We start from the raw sequence: 16,882 nt of genomic DNA, 5'->3' as shown, positions 1-16,882 counted from the left end.
CTAGGACAACTGGGTCGATACAATCACCCCTGGGAAAAAAAACAAAAAAACAAAAAAACAAATAAACACGCATCCGTGATCTGCCTTCTGGCAAAAAATACAAAATTCCACATTTTTGTAGATAGGAGCTTGAAACTTCTACAGTAGGGTTCTCTGATACGCTGAATCTGATGGTGTAATTTTCGTCAAGATTCTACAACTTCTAGGGGGCGTTTCCCTCTATTTTCTAAAATAACGCAAATTTTCTCAGGCTCGTAACTTTGATGGGTAAGACTAAACTTGATGAAACTTATATATTTAAAATCAGCATTAAAATTTGATGTATGTATTGGTATCAACATTCCATTTTTTAGAGTTTTGGTTACTATTGAGCCTGGTCGCTCCTTACCAACAATTACCAACAAAAAAATTAAAAAAAATGGATTTTTTGGATCATCAGATACGAGGTTTTCAATGGGAGAAAATTTTGCCAAAGGTTTTGCCAATCAATTTGGAGCCAAACAAAAAGTAGGTCGTTCACTTATGGGGTGGGAAGAAGCTTTAGGGGATCATAATAGAGTGGCAACAGGGAGCCATAAATGGGGACAAGAAGATGCCATAAGAGGTCATAATGGAGTGGCCATAAAAGAGGCCATAAATTTGGTGGGAAAAGACCATAATTCTTTAAAGAGAATTGGAACTTGAGGGGAGGTAAAAAATAAAGAATGTTGAATAGATTGGGCTGAAGGTGGAATGTGCGCAGGTGTTTTGGCCAAAATGAGCGACTTAAAGCTGCAATGAGCCATTAGTAGTTGTAGTATTTTCTCTAATATCTAGGATGCTTAAAAAAATTACGATATGTAAATTACAAATACTGTGCAACAACCATCCTGACATGAGAGCAAGATTAGGATATTATTTTTTTCATATAATTTTGCCCACTTTTTAACTTTTGTCCTACTCCTCTCCTGAATGATCGCCTCCTCTGAGGTAAAAACTTGTGTGCCTAGTTGTTGGGGAGGCTGTAAATGCTGTTGTTTAAAAAAAAGCTAAAATATTTTTAGTAATTTCAACTATTTATTCTACGGCCTTTTTGATTCAGGGGTCATTCTTAAAGAATTGGGACAAAACTTACGATTTAGTGTAAAGAGCGAGGTATTAACGAGGGTACAAACCCCCTCGTACACATAATAAAAATATAAGAATATAAAAGTTTGTTACGTAAGTTAATTCTTAAGTTACGTATATTTTTTACTAATAAAAACGTCCGTTGAATATTAAAAGTTCTAGTAGCCTTTTTAAGTAACCGAAAAATTGGAGGGCAGCTAGGCCTCCTTCCCCACCCCTTATTTCTCAAAATCGTCTGATCAAAACTAAGAGAAAGCCATTTAGCCAAAAAAAAAATTAATATACTAATTTCATTTCAATAATTTATGTGCGGAGAGCCAAAATCAAACATGCATTAATTCAAAAACGTTCAGAAATTAAATAAAAAAAACTAGTTTTTTTAACTGAAAGTAAGGAGCGACATTAAAACTTAAAACGAACAGAAATTACTCCGTATTTGAAATGGGTTGTCCCCTCCGCAGTCCCACGCTCTTTACGCTGAAGTTTTTAATTGTTTTAAAAAGTAGAATTGTGGCAAAGAGTCAAACTTTAGCGTAAAGAGCGAGGGACTGCGGAGGGGACAACCCATTTCATATACGGAGTAATTTCTGTTCGTTTTAAGTTTTAATGTCGCTCCTTACTTTCAGTTAAAAAAAACTAGTTTTTTTTTATTTGAAATAACATTCAGACAGAGAGACACTTTTATGATACATACCGTCAATATACAAAAGAACCACATCAGCCACTTTAGAAAGTCATAGACTTGATAGTAGTGGCTGATGAACATTCAACCAACAACAATACCGACTTCATTAACAAAAAAAAAAACAAAAAAAAAACCAACGAAATGAGACGAAAAGTGGGATAAGAAAAAAGGAAAATAAAGAAGAAGAAGATAGATTATAAGAGAGAAAAAAAATCCCACTTTCATATATTAAAAGTCCATTAATTCCCAAAGACAAGTACACCTTCAAAGAAAGCCACACTTTTTGCTTACTGTTCACCACCATGAAATGTTTTATTTTATGCCCTAATTTTTAACCATAAGAAAGTAACTTCTTCATTGAGTTAAGTTAATTTTTTAAAGAAGTTGGCTTATAGAGTGGTGTTATTTTATATTTTTATTTATTATTATTAAATATATTATATTATTAATATAATATATTAAAAAAATATATTAAATATAAATATATTATTATTATTATATTTTTATTTATTATTAAATATAAAAAATTTTATCAGAAATGCCCTTTTATTCGACAACAGAGTCAAATACAAATCAGAAATCCCTCAGTGTCCATCCTTCAGGACCAACGAAGGGCTTCCTAGTGCAAGAGCTTATGAAGCTTCAGTTCTCTTAGTGAGGCTTTCCATAGCAGGTCGCATGTTTCCTATAGAATGAAAAAATGTGTAAAATGGAAAGGTAGTGATCATAGGAAAGTGAGTTTTGAGTGTTCTGTTGGCAAAAACTGTAGGAATAGCTTTTACTGTGGAATGATACTGTACTTTTTTGTCTTTTCATCCTTGATAAATTTGTCATCGTGTTTACCTCCTGTAATAAAAATTGGTGAGTACATCTAGTCTCGGGTATCCGTTTCACTGACGGTTGTCAAACAATATATTTGTCAAAACAGCATTTTGTTGTTAACCGTTGTCAAACAACAGTACGAAAAATGTTGGTCGATCTCCCTTTCTAGGACTGAAACAAAAGAAAGGTTGAGATAACTGGGGGAGGTTTTAGAGATGAAGGATCCCTGACCGCCGAAGATTGCACTTTTTAGACAGTTATTTTGGGCTCAATAAAAACAGGTCTTCACTGAATTGGGTGAAAAGAGGTCATGAAGAATGACCAATGAACTGAGTGATTATTTTGATGAAAAAGTAGCAAAGAATCCATCGTTTAAACTTTCGATATCTTAAGTTCAAATATAATACGGAAACTGAATATTCTTTGCTTTGAAATAAAACATTTTGTGTTAATTTTTTTTTGAAGCTCTTTAATCTATAAAACGCATCAATAGCGTCTTTTAGACATTATTGCACTAATACTGTCTACTTAAAGCTTATAAAGAGAGGAGTTGATTCAGAAATTCTTAGGAGGGGCGATAAACTTTGCAAATTCTAGAGGGAAAGTTTTGCTGTTTTTTGAATTTTGCAATGAAAACCAGAAAAGGTGTTTTCAGCGAAAATCCCCCAACAAAATATTTAAATATTAGCTTTCGTATAACATGTAATTTCTATTCTCAAACTAAAATAGGAACTGACACAGCCGAATAATAGCTTTCTGCTTAGTCGGATGCTTTTGAACCCATAGAGTATGTTTAGTTTATATGTAATTTATCTTAATTTTAGTGCAAAAAATTTCGGAATGTTTTGGACAATTTTTTTTTCAGTTTGGTCAGAGTCTATCTTAACTGGTCTCAATCTTAGATTAAATAAAAAAAACGCGTTTTTTCAATAGAAAGTAAGGAACAACATTAAAACTTAAAACGAGCAGAAATTATTACGTATATGGGGAGGGCTTCTCCTCCTAAAAACCTCACTCTATGCGCTGAAGTTTTTTAGTACTGCTTCAGGAGTCATTTTTAAAGAACTGGGAAAAAAATCAAACATTTAGCAAACAGAGAAAGATGTTGAGGAGGAGCAACCCTCCTCAACTATGCTTAACAAAATTGCTATATCAAAATTTGGATCGGACGATTTTGAGAAAAAAAGCGGTGTGGGAGGAGGCCCAGTTGTCGTTTCGATTTTTTTGGTCACTTAAAAAGGGGGCTAGAACTTTTAATGTCCATTTAAATGAGACTTTTAGCGATATTCTAGGACCACTGGATCAATACAATCACCCTAAAAAAAAAAGAAGCAAAAACAAACAAACAACATATTCGTGATCTTTCTTCTGGCAAAAAATTCAAAATTCCACCTTTTGTGCAGATAGGAGCTTGAAACCTCTACAGTAGGGCTCTCTAAGACAGTGAATCTCACGATATGAATTTCATTAGGATCCTATGACTTTTAAGGGGTGTTCCTCTTTTTAAAACATTCAGATACCTAACCTTTGATGGGTATGACTGAACCTATATAGTAAAACATATATATTTGAAATCAACATGAAAAGTAGATTTTTTTATTATCTATTTATTGGTATAAAAATTATTTTTTAGAGTTTCGGTTACTATTGAGCCGGTTCGCTCCTTATTTACAGTTCGTTACCACAGACTGTTTGATAGGTACACAACTATGGATCTGATTCAATGTATGATGTTACAAAACTATGTGAGGGCGGTCTATTATGCAGAGTAGTCTTAATCATGCTGTTAATTCCTACAAAAGCTACTTATTTATATTTAGTTTCCTGGATTCTTAGGGGGCAGAAAGGGGTAGCATACCCAAGGCCCTCTCTCAGCAGAAGACATAGTATGTTATTAAGATATGTGTTAGTGCAGTGGATTTATCTTTGCTTGGCAGTATGAGGCCTGGGGTTTGATTCAAGATGATGCAGACCAATGAGGAAGGGAACTGCGGGTTAAATAAATTCCCACAACGCATGTATTGATTCCCTATGCACCACAACTGGCCGAGGAGCTACAGTTTTTTTCTTTTTATTGTGTTCACATGCCATATGTTACATTTATGCTTATAGCTTTATATAAATCTTAGAGGCAAACAAACAAAAGAAAAAGATGAAAAATATATTCTAAGCAAAAGACACTTAAACAAGAATTCAGTTTGGAGGGGAGACGGGAATCATAAAATTTCTTAAGGGATACATATGTCTCATTAAAAATACACGACTGAAAAAAATCTTGCAATTACGTGAGGAAATTATCCTGAAGCCTGCGCCCCTTTCAGTACGCGCCTTCTATATTTTATTTGTTTAAAAAATTGTTGTTTTCATGAAGGATTCTAGATGTTTAAAAAACATCTTGTTTCAATAAAAAAGTTTGTCTAAGCATTGTTTCGGTGGCGATTAATTTAAGAGTTTTGATTTCTCAATTTTCGAATTCAATTTTACGGTTGCGACAACGGGCGGGCTTGAAGAGCTTCTAAAATCTAATAATGTAGCATAGACACCCTTTGTATAGCATCAATAATATCTGTGAAGTGTCTAACCATTATCAAACAGTTCGAGGTATGAACTGTAAGTAAAGAATAGCGGCTCAATAGTAACTGAAACTCTAAGAAACAGAGTCTTGATAACAACATATGAAAAAAATTGAATTTTGATCCTTATCAAGAGATCTTAATAAAAACCACTACCAGAGAGCCCTGGTGTAGAAGTTTGAAGCTCTTGTTTACCAAGTGGAATTTTGCATTTTTTGCCGGAAGAAAAATCACAAATGTGTATTTATTTTTTTTACCAGGAGTAATCATATCGAATCATTGATCGTAGAAGATCAAGAGAGGGCTCATTTGATTGGAAATCAAAAGTTCTAGAGCCCTTTTTAAGTGACCACAAATACTAAAGGGCAGCTAGCCCCCTTCACACGCTCATTTTTCCCAAAAGTCACCCGATCGAAATTCTGAGATAGCCATTCTGTTCGACATAGTCAAAAAATCTACTAGCTATGTCTTTGAGGATTACTTAACCCTCCACAGTCCTTGATGGAAGGGCTGCAAGTCACGAAGTTTACCCATTGTCAGCAAATGATATTATTTAATGGAAAGCATACAGACGTTTTCAGGGGAGACTTTTCCGGGGGATCAGAGGGTTTATGTGGGAGGAGTTGTACGTGGAGGAATTTTTGATGAGGGAAGAGAATTTTCCAGCAGGGGGAGTTGGATTTCCCTGCATTATTTAAAAATCGATCAGGAATTAAAAAAGAATCAACTGAAAGTAAAGAGTAATATTAAAAATTTAAACGAACGTGAATTTTTACGCACATGAGTAGGGTCACCCCCTGTCAATACCTTGCTCTTTGCACTAAAGGTTTTTCAAGTACTTTTATAAGAGCCGTTTATTCTAATTAAATGGCCTTTGTAATTGAGGAGTCATTCTTAAAGAATTGGGCAACAAAATTCAAACTTTAGCGTAAAGAGCGAGGTATTGACGAATGGGGTGACCCCCCCTCATTTGTATAATAATTTCTGTTCGTTTTACGTTTTAATGTTGCTCCTTATTTCCAGTTGAAGAAAATGTTTTTTTTTATATTTATTTAACAGTCTTTAAAGCCAAGGTGAATGAAGTACCGTATATTATTTTTTATATTTTTAAGCATTCAAAGTGAAGAAATTGACAAATTTTCGATCATGGCTACTTAAAAGAGTAAATAGGGGGGGGGGGTATCAGACTGGATATTCGAACTCCCTCCTACAATAGATAAAAAATCTATTAACAGTGAAAATTCTTTAACGTTTAAAAAAAAATTAGCTGTTACAACTAATTGCCGTCGTAGTCGCTCGAGTTGTAAAAGTTGTTACAGTCGTATTTGCGATTAGGAAGCCACAAGTAACTCAGTCGCAACTAGTTGTCGTTCTGAGTAGTTGCAAACACAAACATATGCAGTCGTAATCGTAGGTAGCCAATGTCATAAGTAAACGCAATTACAGTTGCAAGTAGTTGGAGTTGTAAGTAGTTACAGTCGTAGTTGCGAGTAGGCGAAGTTACAAGTAAATGCAGTCGCAACTAGTTGCCGTTCTGAGTAGTCGCAATCATAAGTACATGCAGTCGCAATCGTACGTAGTCAAAGTCACAAGTAAATGCAGTTACAGTTGCAAGTAGTTGGAGTTGTAAGAGTTGTTACAGTTGTAGTTTCGAGTAGGCGAAGCTACAATAAATGCAGTCGCAACTAGTTGCCGTCCTGAGTAGTCACAATCACAAGCAGTTGCAGTCGCAATCGTAAGTAGTCACAGTCACAAGTAAACGCAGTCACAATTGGAATTAGTTGGAGTTGTAAGTAGTTACAGTCGTAGTTGTGAGCAGGCGAAGTTACAAGTAAATGCAGTTGCAACTAGTTGCCGCCATGAGTAGTCGCAACCACAAGTAGTTGCAGTCGCAATCGCAGGTAGTCGCAGTCACAAGTAAACGCAGTCACATTGCAAGCAGCTGGAGTTGTAAGTAGTTACAGTCGTAGCTACGAGTGGGTGAAGTTACAAGTAAATGCAGTCACAACTAGTTGCCGTCCTGAGTATTCGCAATCACAAGTAGTTGCAGTCATAATCGTAGGTAGTCGCAGTACCAAGTAAACGCAGTCACATTGCAAGTAGCTGGAGTTGCAAGTAGTTACAGTCGTAGTTGCGAGTAGGAAAAGTTACAAGTAAATGCAGTCGTAACTAATTGCCGTCCTGAGTAGCCGCAATCACAAGTAGTTGCAGTCGCTATCGTAGGTAGTTGCAGTCCAAGTAAACGCAGTCACAGTTGCAAGTAGTTGGAGTTGTAAGTAGTTACAGTCGTAATTGCGAGCAGGCGAAGTTACAAGTAAATGCAGTCACAACTAGTTGCTGTCCTAAGTAGTCACAATCATAAGTACATGCAGTCGCAATCGTAGGTAGTCAAAGTCATAAGTAAACGCAGTTACAGTTGCAAGTAGTTGGAGTTGTAAGTAGTTACAGTCATAGTTGCGAGTAGGCGAAGTTACAAGTAAATGCAGTCGCAACTAGTTGCTGTCCTGAGTAGTCGCAATCATAAGTACATGGAGTCACAATCGTAGTTAGTCAAAGTCATAAGTAAACGCAGTTACAGTTGCAAGTAGTTGGAGTTGTAAGAGTTGTTACAGTCGTAGTTGCGAGTAGCGAAGCCACAAGTAAATGTAGTCACAACTAGTTTCCGTCCTGAGTAGTCGGAATCACAAGTACATGCATTCGCAATCATAGGTAGTCACAGTCACAAGTAAACGAAGTCACAGTTCCAAGTAGCTGGAGTTGTAAGTAGTTACAGTCGTAGTTGCGAGTAGGCGAAGCTACAAGAATATTTTTGAAATTTTCTGCTCTTAAAACAATATCCTCTTTTTTTTGGGGGGGGGTGTTTTTTTGTTTTCTCTAAATGACTTAGTTTATTTGAGCTAGTTGTCTAAATATATCTCTCGTAAGCTCCGCAGCGATAATTCTTTTTTTGAAGTTTCAAACAAACAAAAATTTCTTTCTTTTCCTTTTAAATTAAACCAGTCGTAATCTAAAAGTACTATCAGCTTCTTATTCTTGTTTAGCTCAGTTCCCTTTCTTGTTTAGTCCTGGACTCATACTAAAATTACATAAAAAAGCTAGTTTTTTTAACTGAAAGTAAGGAGCGACATTAAAACTTAAAACGAACAGAAATTACTCCGTATATGAAATGAGTTGTCCCCTCTGCAATCCCTTGCTCTTTACGCTAAAGTTTTTAATTGTTTTAAAAAGCAGAATTGTGACAAAGAGTCAAACTTTAGCGTAAAGAGCAAGGGATTGCGGAGGGAACAACCCATTTCATATGCGGAGTAATTTCTCTTCGTTTTATGTTTTAATGTCGCTCCTTAATTTCAGTTAAAAAAACTAGTTTTTTTTTATATAATTCCTGAACGTTTTTGAATTAATGCATGTTTGATTTTTGCTCTCCACACATAAACTATTAAAATATAATTTGCATATTAATTCCTTTTTTGGCTAAATGGCTTTCTCTTAGTTTTAATCAGACGATTTTGAGAAATAAGGGGTGGGGAAAGCCTAGTTGCCCTGCAATTTTTCGGTTACACAAAAAGGCAACTATAAATTTTAATTTTTAACGAATGTTTTTATTAGTAAAAAATATACGTAACTTAAGAATTAGCTTACGTAACAAACTTTTATATTCTTAAATTTTTATTTTGTATATGAGGGGGTTTGTACCCTCCTTAATACCTCGCTCTTTGCACTAAATCGTAAGTTTTGTCCCAATTCTTTAAGAATGACCCCTTAATCCGAAAGGCCGTAGAATAAATAGTTGAAATTACTAAAAATACTATAGCATAAAGAGCGAGGTATTTATCTCCTCCTAAAAACCTCGCTCTTTATGCTAAAGTATTTTTAGAACCCCTCATAAGCGTAATAATCTCTGTTCGTTTTACGTTTCAATTTTACTCCTTACTTTCAATTGAAAAAACTTTTCCATGTTTATTTTTTCATTTTTTTTTTATAGTAATTTTAGAAAATCCTGCGCCCTTTCACTGAATTTCTTTTCCCCATGACATATTCCTCCAAGGAAAGATCCTCCTACATAGCTCCCTCCCGTCAACCCCACCCCCGAAACCAAAAAAGAATCCCCTGAAAACGCTGTACACTTCCCAGTAACCATTATTATATGTAAACACTGGCCGAAGTTTGTAACTTGCAGCCCCTCCCCCAGGGACTGTGGGGGAGTAAGTCCTTCCCAAAGACACAGTTATTATGGTTTTTGACTATGCGGAACAAAATGGCTATCTCAAAATTTTGATCCGTTGACTTTTGAGAAAAAATGAGCGTGGGAGGGGGCCTAGGTGCCCTCCAGTTTTTTGGTCACTTAAAAAGGGCACTAGAACTTTTCATTTCCGTTAGAATGAGCCCTCTTGTGACATTCTAGGACCACTTGGTTGATACGATGACCCCTGGGAAAAAACAAAACAAAACAAAACAGACAAATAAACACGCACCCGTGATTTGTCTTCTGGCAAAAAATACAAAATTCCACATTTTTGTAGATAGGAGCTTGAAACTTCTACAATAGGGTTCTCTGATACGCTGAATCTGATGGTGTGATTTCCGTTAAGATTCTATGACTTTTAGGGGTTGTTTCCCCCTATTTTGTAAAATAAGACAAATTTTCTCAGGCTCGTAACTTTTGATGGGTAAGATTAAACTTGATTAAACTTATATATTTAAAATCAGCATTAAAATGAAATTCTTTTGATGTAGCTATTGATATCAAAACCCCATTTTTTAGAGTTTTGGTTACTATTTAGCCGGGTCGCTCCTTCCTACAGTTCGTTATCACGAACTGTTTGACTAATTATTTAAAATCGTAATCCCTGAAGAGTCTGTATTTGGTTCTTTCAAAATTACGAAGATTTTATGGCAGTGCCATCTTCTTCAGTACCACCTTGAACCTTGAAGATACTAATTATTAATTAATTAATTAATTGATTAATTAATTGATTAAGCTTGACAATGTTTTTGTCCGTAAAAACTAGTGCATTAACAACCTGTTGATTCTCAAAGACAAATACACCTCCAACAGAAAGTTACCCTTCCTTAAGATGTTGGGCTCCAAGTGTTTTTAGCTTTTTTTTTTACTGATCCCACCCCCACAATTCTTTTTAAACTTGAGAACTGCTATTAGGAAAAACTACTATACTCCACGTGGAAGTCTTTTTCATTAAAGGTTGAATTTAAAAGTTTTCTTGATTTTTGAGTCTATTAAATGACATCTTTCTCATAATCTATCTCATCTCTATCTCATAATCATAATCTATCTCTATCTCATAATTGACACCTTTGATTTGACAATTTTTGTGCTGATAGGCAAGCATATCATTCCCTTTAAAAGACAACAATATACATTTGTTTTTCCTTTTCATTGTTTGTAAGAGTTTGTCTTGATTAAATTTCATTGAACTAAAAAACTTCAGGTGTGTATTATTTTGGTAAATGGAAGGGAGGCACCTTACGATAAAATATTTTTAAGGGGGCCGTGGTAATATAAAGATTGGATACTGTCGTCAAGATATACTATCATGACGGAATATAAAGTCGGAATATAAAGGGAATATGAATTTTAATGAAATATAAAGGGAATACAAAGTCGAGACATGCTTGAGTAGGGTTTTGTAACTTTCCACTTAACAAATTCAAACAGATTTGTTTTTCACTGCCCTTGGTCTGAAGTCTGAAGAGACTTAGTTTTTTTTTGTCTTTTGTTATGTTTTTTGAAGAAGGCTGGTGGGAAGCATGGGACCAGAAATGAACAAAAAGTTTTAATAATGAGTAAATTTGAGCGGGCTCAAACATTTGAAATATTCATTTAATACACTAAAAGGCTAGTATCGAATTTTGATTTTGAGAATGACCGTAAATCCTGACACATTAGCCGACCTCAGCAAAGATTTCGTTAATTTGAATTTCTTTTTACCTGGTATACTATTTTGGTAAATATTTTCCATTCATAAAATTATGGAAATAAAAATGTTAATAATATGAATTACATAAAGTTAGAAGCTTTTCTAACTACCTGAAGTAAGAGAAATTTTAGTTTCAAGTAGTATGATAAACTGGTAAGATTAGAAAAACGAAAATCAATACTTATCACAGGTTAAATAAAAAGTTACGAGACACATCCTGAATGTTCCTCTGACAACTTATGAACACAGTAGACGTTTTTTTCATTGTCTCGAAGAATAAAGGTTTTCCATTGTTTCTAAGGATAAATTGAAAAATGAAAGCTTTGCCAAACTACCCGACTTTTCCTTACTTGGGATGACATGTGAGATATCACTGCCAAAACATGTGCGTTTACTTCCTTCGCTGACAGAAAACTTCCTTGGTTTTCTTATTTATTTTGTCGTTGCGTTCAACCAGTGTGGCGTCATAGTAAATTCTAATATTATTGCTTTTTTTACCAAGTCGATATAGAAATTCGATGTAAGTCCATCTGCCTTGCCATGTTGATTTCTAAGATGCCAAAGAACTTAAGTTTTGATTTGTTTCATTCGAAACCTAAAGTCCTCTATCATTGTTTTTCTAACGAATTAGCCTCTAATTATACTTGGTCAAAAGTTTATCTTCCCGCTTAATATATTGTAATTATCACATACCATCTATCCCCTTGCGGCAACCAATTGCGAATGGCAAAGTAATAGATAAATTCAGCTTTATGATAATGATCTGCTGTTCCACTTTTGCTCCAAGACAAAGCGAGACAATAGATATCGAAGAAATTAGTACTGACATGTCTTATAGAAATAAAAGTTTAACTCAGCTAATATTACACACCCACTGTTTAATATACAATAAAAGATCCTGTCCCTCAACGAGATCCTTGCGTGTCAAACTCCAACAATTGCTGACATGTCTTTGCACGAATTAGGGCTTTTCTTTCACTAGGATGTTCTTCATCCATTAGTCTAGAAAATAGATCTGTTCTGAGAATAAATCTTGCAAAAAAAAAAAAAAAAAAAAAAAACACCCCTGAGAGCACTTTTGAACTTGATTCGCCACAGGAGTCGAAGAACTAAGTGTCAATTCGTATATCTTGTATCACCATCGCCCCAGGGTCTCAAATATAGGAAGGCTATCAATCAGATGTTCTTGACAGGTTCTGAAACATCCCGGGAGTAGTTTCAGGAACAGTGGGCTTTTATAGGGCTATGAGATCTATGGAACGTTTGCGTGTGTTTTATGTGTATAGTAGCTACATCATGGATAAATGAAGGAAAGTGTATGTAAACAGAGTTCATATACACAGTAAATAAAAGATGCAAGGAATTAAATGGATAGAATTTTAATTAAAATGGAACGGTTGTGGGCATCAAGTCGTGGCTATCAAACAGTTCGTGGTAATGAACTGTAGTAAGGAGCGACCCGGCTCAATAGTAACCGAAACTCTAACAAATGGAATTTTGATACCAATAGTTACATCAAAAGAATTGTATTTTAATGTTGATTTTAAATCTATAAGTTTCATCAAGATCAGTTATACCCATCAAAAGTTACGAGCCTGAGAAAATTTACCTCATTTTAGAAAATAGGGGAAAACATCCCCTAAAAGTCATACAATCTTAACGAAAATCACGCCATTAGATTCAGCGTATCAGAGAACCTTATTGTAGGAGTTTCAAGCTCCTATCTACAAAAATGTGGAATTTCACATTTTTTGCCAGAAGATGCGTGTTCTTCACGGATGCGTGTTTATTTGTTTATTTGTTTTTTTTTTCCCAGGGGTGATCGTATCGACTGAGTGGTCTTAGAATGTCGTGAGAGGGCTCATTCTAACGGAAATTAAGAGTTCTAGTGCACTAGAACTCTTAATTTTTAGAAACAGCATCTTCATGTACATGTATTCTAACAAAAAATCGTCGCTATTTACATCGAACAGATCATCGTGATAGTTACTTTGTAGAATCAATAAACTTCGCGTTACCCATTGAAGGCTACAAGCCTGAGAATATTTGCCTAATTTTTGAAAAAGGGAGGCAACACCCCCCCAAAGATCTAGAATTTTAACGAAAATCATAATATCAGATTCAGCATATCAGAGAACCCTGATGTAAGGGTTTCAAGCTCTTATCTGCCAAAAATGTAATTTTTTTTTTGCCAGGAGAATGATCACGGATGCACGCTTATTTATTTTTTTTCTTAGAGGTGATTGTATCGAACCAATGGTACTAGAATATGTAGAGAAGGCTCGTTGTAAGGGAAATTAGAAGTTGTATTTTGCCCTTTTTGTATTTTGTATTTTGCCCCCTCCCGCCCATGTTTTCCACAAAATTGTCCGATCAAGGTATTGAGACAGCCACTTTGTAAAGCATAGTTAAAAGGTCTCAAAACTATGCCTTTGGAGATAACATGACCCCCACAGCCCTCAGGATAGGCCTTTAAGTTATGAAATTTTCCCTTTATTTACTTATTACATAAAAAAAACTAGTTTTTTTAACTGAAAGTAAGGAGCGACATTAAAACTTAAAACGAACAGAAATTACTCCGTATATGAAATGGGCTGTCCCCTCCGCAATCCCTCTCTCTTTACGCTAAAGCTTTTAACTGTTTTAAAAAGCAGAATTGTGGCAAAGAGTCAAACTTTAGCGTAAAGAGAATGACCCCTGAATCAGAAAGGCCGTAGAATAAATATTTGAAATTACTAAAAATACTATAGCATAAAGAGCGAGGTATTTATCTCCTCCTAAATACCTCGCTCTTTATGCTAAAGCATTTTTAGAAACCCTCATATGCGTAATAATCTCTGTTCGTTTTAAGTTTCAATGCTACTCCTTACTTTCAATTGAAAAAACTTTTCCATGTTTATTTTTTCATTGTTTTTTTTTAAAGTAATTATAGAAAATCCCGCGCCCTTTTCATTGAATTTCTTTTCCCCCATGACATATTTCTCCAAGGAAAGATCCTCCCACATAGCCTCTCCCCTCAAACCCACCCCCAAAACCAAAAAAAATCCCCTGAAAACGCTGTACACTTCCCAATAACCATTATTATATGTAAACACTGGTCGAAGTTTGTAACTTACAGCCCCTCCCCCAGGGACTGTGGGGGAGTAAGTAATTCCCAAAGACATAGTTATTATGGTTTTTGACTATGCGGAACATAGTCAAAAACGTGGAAAAGTGGAATGGTGCTCTGTTTGACAATATGGAGTCAGGGGTTCAATTCCCGCTTTCAGAGGATTGGGAAACATACCCGATACCCGTCCTTGTAAAAAAAGATCGAGCAAATTCAAAAATCGATTCAACGCAGCATGCATCATCAACGGTTCTATAGCCCTGAGTTTTAAAGTGGGGGCATGCCCCGACTACCGGCGGGGCATGGAAATATTTTGGTGGGTCATGGACAGGACGTGCACCCTTTGGTTGATAATGCTGTAGAGCCTTAATGAAAAAAAAAATCAAAACATTTTATATGTAAATGACGTCTCATTCATGTGCATTTAAAGAGCAAAACAGATACATGATAGTATTGCAACGATATCATACATTGTACTTTTATTCGCATAAAATATACCTAGAGGACGTCTCGAAAAATGTCCCTCTTTACGCCCTCCCAGGAAGTTTCCATTTCCTTTAAATCTTTCTTTGTGACATCCTCCCACCCCGACCGTGGACGACCTGCTTTCCGTTTAGCCCTAGATGGTTGGCCAAAAAGGACAATCTTTGACAATCTGTCATCGTTCATCCGAAGAATGTGCCCTAGCTATCTCAAACTTTCTCTCGTTATAGCCCTAGAGAGCGGGATTGAACCACACTTTTCGTACAGCTTACTGATTGAACCAAATTCTTTGCACAGCTTGCTGTTTGATATACAGTCAGTTAAACCGATGTTCAAACTTTAGGTAGATGAATATATCTAAAATAGTTTTTTAATTGGTTTATACTATATCAAATGACTAGTTTTGTAGAAGTTTCAGAATCTCATCAATGAGACGAAAAACTGTTAAGCTTACATATCGACAAAAAAAGGAAAGCTAGCAGGCCAAAGTCCTACCATTAACGTAGGAACTGGTCAGTCAGCCCAGTAAGATCTCTTTCGTTACTGAATAAAAAAGGAACTAGATATAGCAATTTTCTTCCAATTGAGCCCTCAATTCAGCAACCACTGGTTCGGTACCATCACCCCTAAAAAAGAAAAAAAAGGTGGTACATCTTAATTCTTAATGCTAAAAAAAGATTTCCTTCTTGGGACTGTAATACTGTCATACGGCGGATGCAACACGATTGCAGGTTTATTTCAATCCGGCACCATTTTTAAGGATTCCAGGCTCTTTTTCCAGAACCCCATTAATTCATTTTTCACAATCAAAGTTTACTATTAATTGTTTGCCGAAATAACAGTTACAATTTCTGAATCAGCTTCAAATGAAAATTCTTCCTCGGTCGGCAGTTTTTTTTTCTTTGAAGTGCTCTTTTAGACTCCTGGTTACTATGGACCGTTGTTCGTTCTTTAATAGGTCGCAGCCATTGCTACATTCATGATGTTTATTTTTAGCCAGGGTATATCAACCAAGGGTGCCGGCAGAAAATTTTCCATGGGGAAAGCAGATATCAAAATAGCAGTGGTGGCTGGGTGACAAGAATTATATTTCATATTATTTTTTGTAAGAATAAGTTTATTTTTAAATACTTCTAGGAAAAAACCCTCAAATAAATAGAGAAATTAAATTGCATTCAAAATGAAACAAATTACAGTAAATTTTAAACAACAAGGATTTTGGTAAAGGTATCAATTTATCTAATCAATAACATATTTAATTATTATACATTTAATATTCTAAAAAAAAAAACTCAAATCAAAATTACAGAATGATTTTGTTGCTTCTGTAGATCATAACAGATGTAAACGTGTCTTTATGCAATTTCCTACGTCTTAGAATAGTTTACAAAAGGAGTAGAGATGCTCAAAAGTCGTTCTGCCGGCATATATACCGCGTTTCAATTTTATAATGGCCATGTAAAATGTACCTCTTTCATAACAGGACAATTCTCCCCCTCAAACTTAAATCCTTAAGAAAAAAAGAATAGCGAAAGAAAAACAAAACTTGAACATACTATGCAACTGTCAAATTGACCCTCTTTCTTTTTATTACCCTATTCAGCTAAATGAAATGAACAGATTTAAAAAAAAAAAAAAAACTCGTCACAAGAGAATCTTATCAAAGTGACTTCAGCAAACTAAAAATGGAATCCTCATAACTATTGCTACTGGCGGTATTGGCTTTTTATGCTGATTCTAAATACATAAAATTCTTTCAGTTTATTGTTACCCACCCAAAACCAAAAATCTGAGAAAATTTGCCTGATTTTTGAAAAAAGGGGAAACATCCCCAAAAAACGCAAGCAATCATACCGAAAATCCCGTTATTAGATACATCATATCAGAGAACCTTACCTAGAGGTTCCAAGCTCCAATCTTCAAAATTTGGAATTTCGCATTTTTTTTTTCAGAGGAAACATCGTCGATTTATGCTTATTTGTTTAGTTTTTTTTTCTCCCAGGGGTGGTTGTATCAAACCGAAGGTCCAATATCATTAGGAGGGAGCTCATTCAAATATAAATTTAAAGCTCTTTTTTAAGTGACCATACAGATTGGGCCAGGGGAAAGTCTTGTTTTCTGACATTTTAGGGCACCAAACTGCGACTTTGACCCGAAGAGGACGAAT

General features: G+C 35.2%; 1 protein-coding gene across 1 annotated transcript in view; it reads left to right on the top strand.

The window, feature by feature from the left end:
* Nucleotides 1-2,229: 2,229 nt before the first annotated feature.
* LOC136034056 (glutamate receptor ionotropic, kainate 1-like) overlaps nt 2,230-16,882 on the top strand; it is a 126,825-nt gene continuing 112,172 nt past the window's right edge. The window contains exon 1 of the mRNA XM_065715170.1: nt 2,230-2,653. Within this exon, the coding sequence (XP_065571242.1) occupies nt 2,485-2,653 (169 nt within the window). The 5' untranslated portion in view covers nt 2,230-2,484. The remainder of the gene's footprint in view (nt 2,654-16,882) is intronic.

Source organism: Artemia franciscana, chromosome 2 (assembly GCF_032884065.1).
Source record: "Artemia franciscana chromosome 2, ASM3288406v1, whole genome shotgun sequence".
Classification (NCBI taxonomy): domain Eukaryota; kingdom Metazoa; phylum Arthropoda; class Branchiopoda; order Anostraca; family Artemiidae; genus Artemia; species Artemia franciscana.
This window is presented reverse-complemented; position numbering and strand designations above follow the sequence as displayed.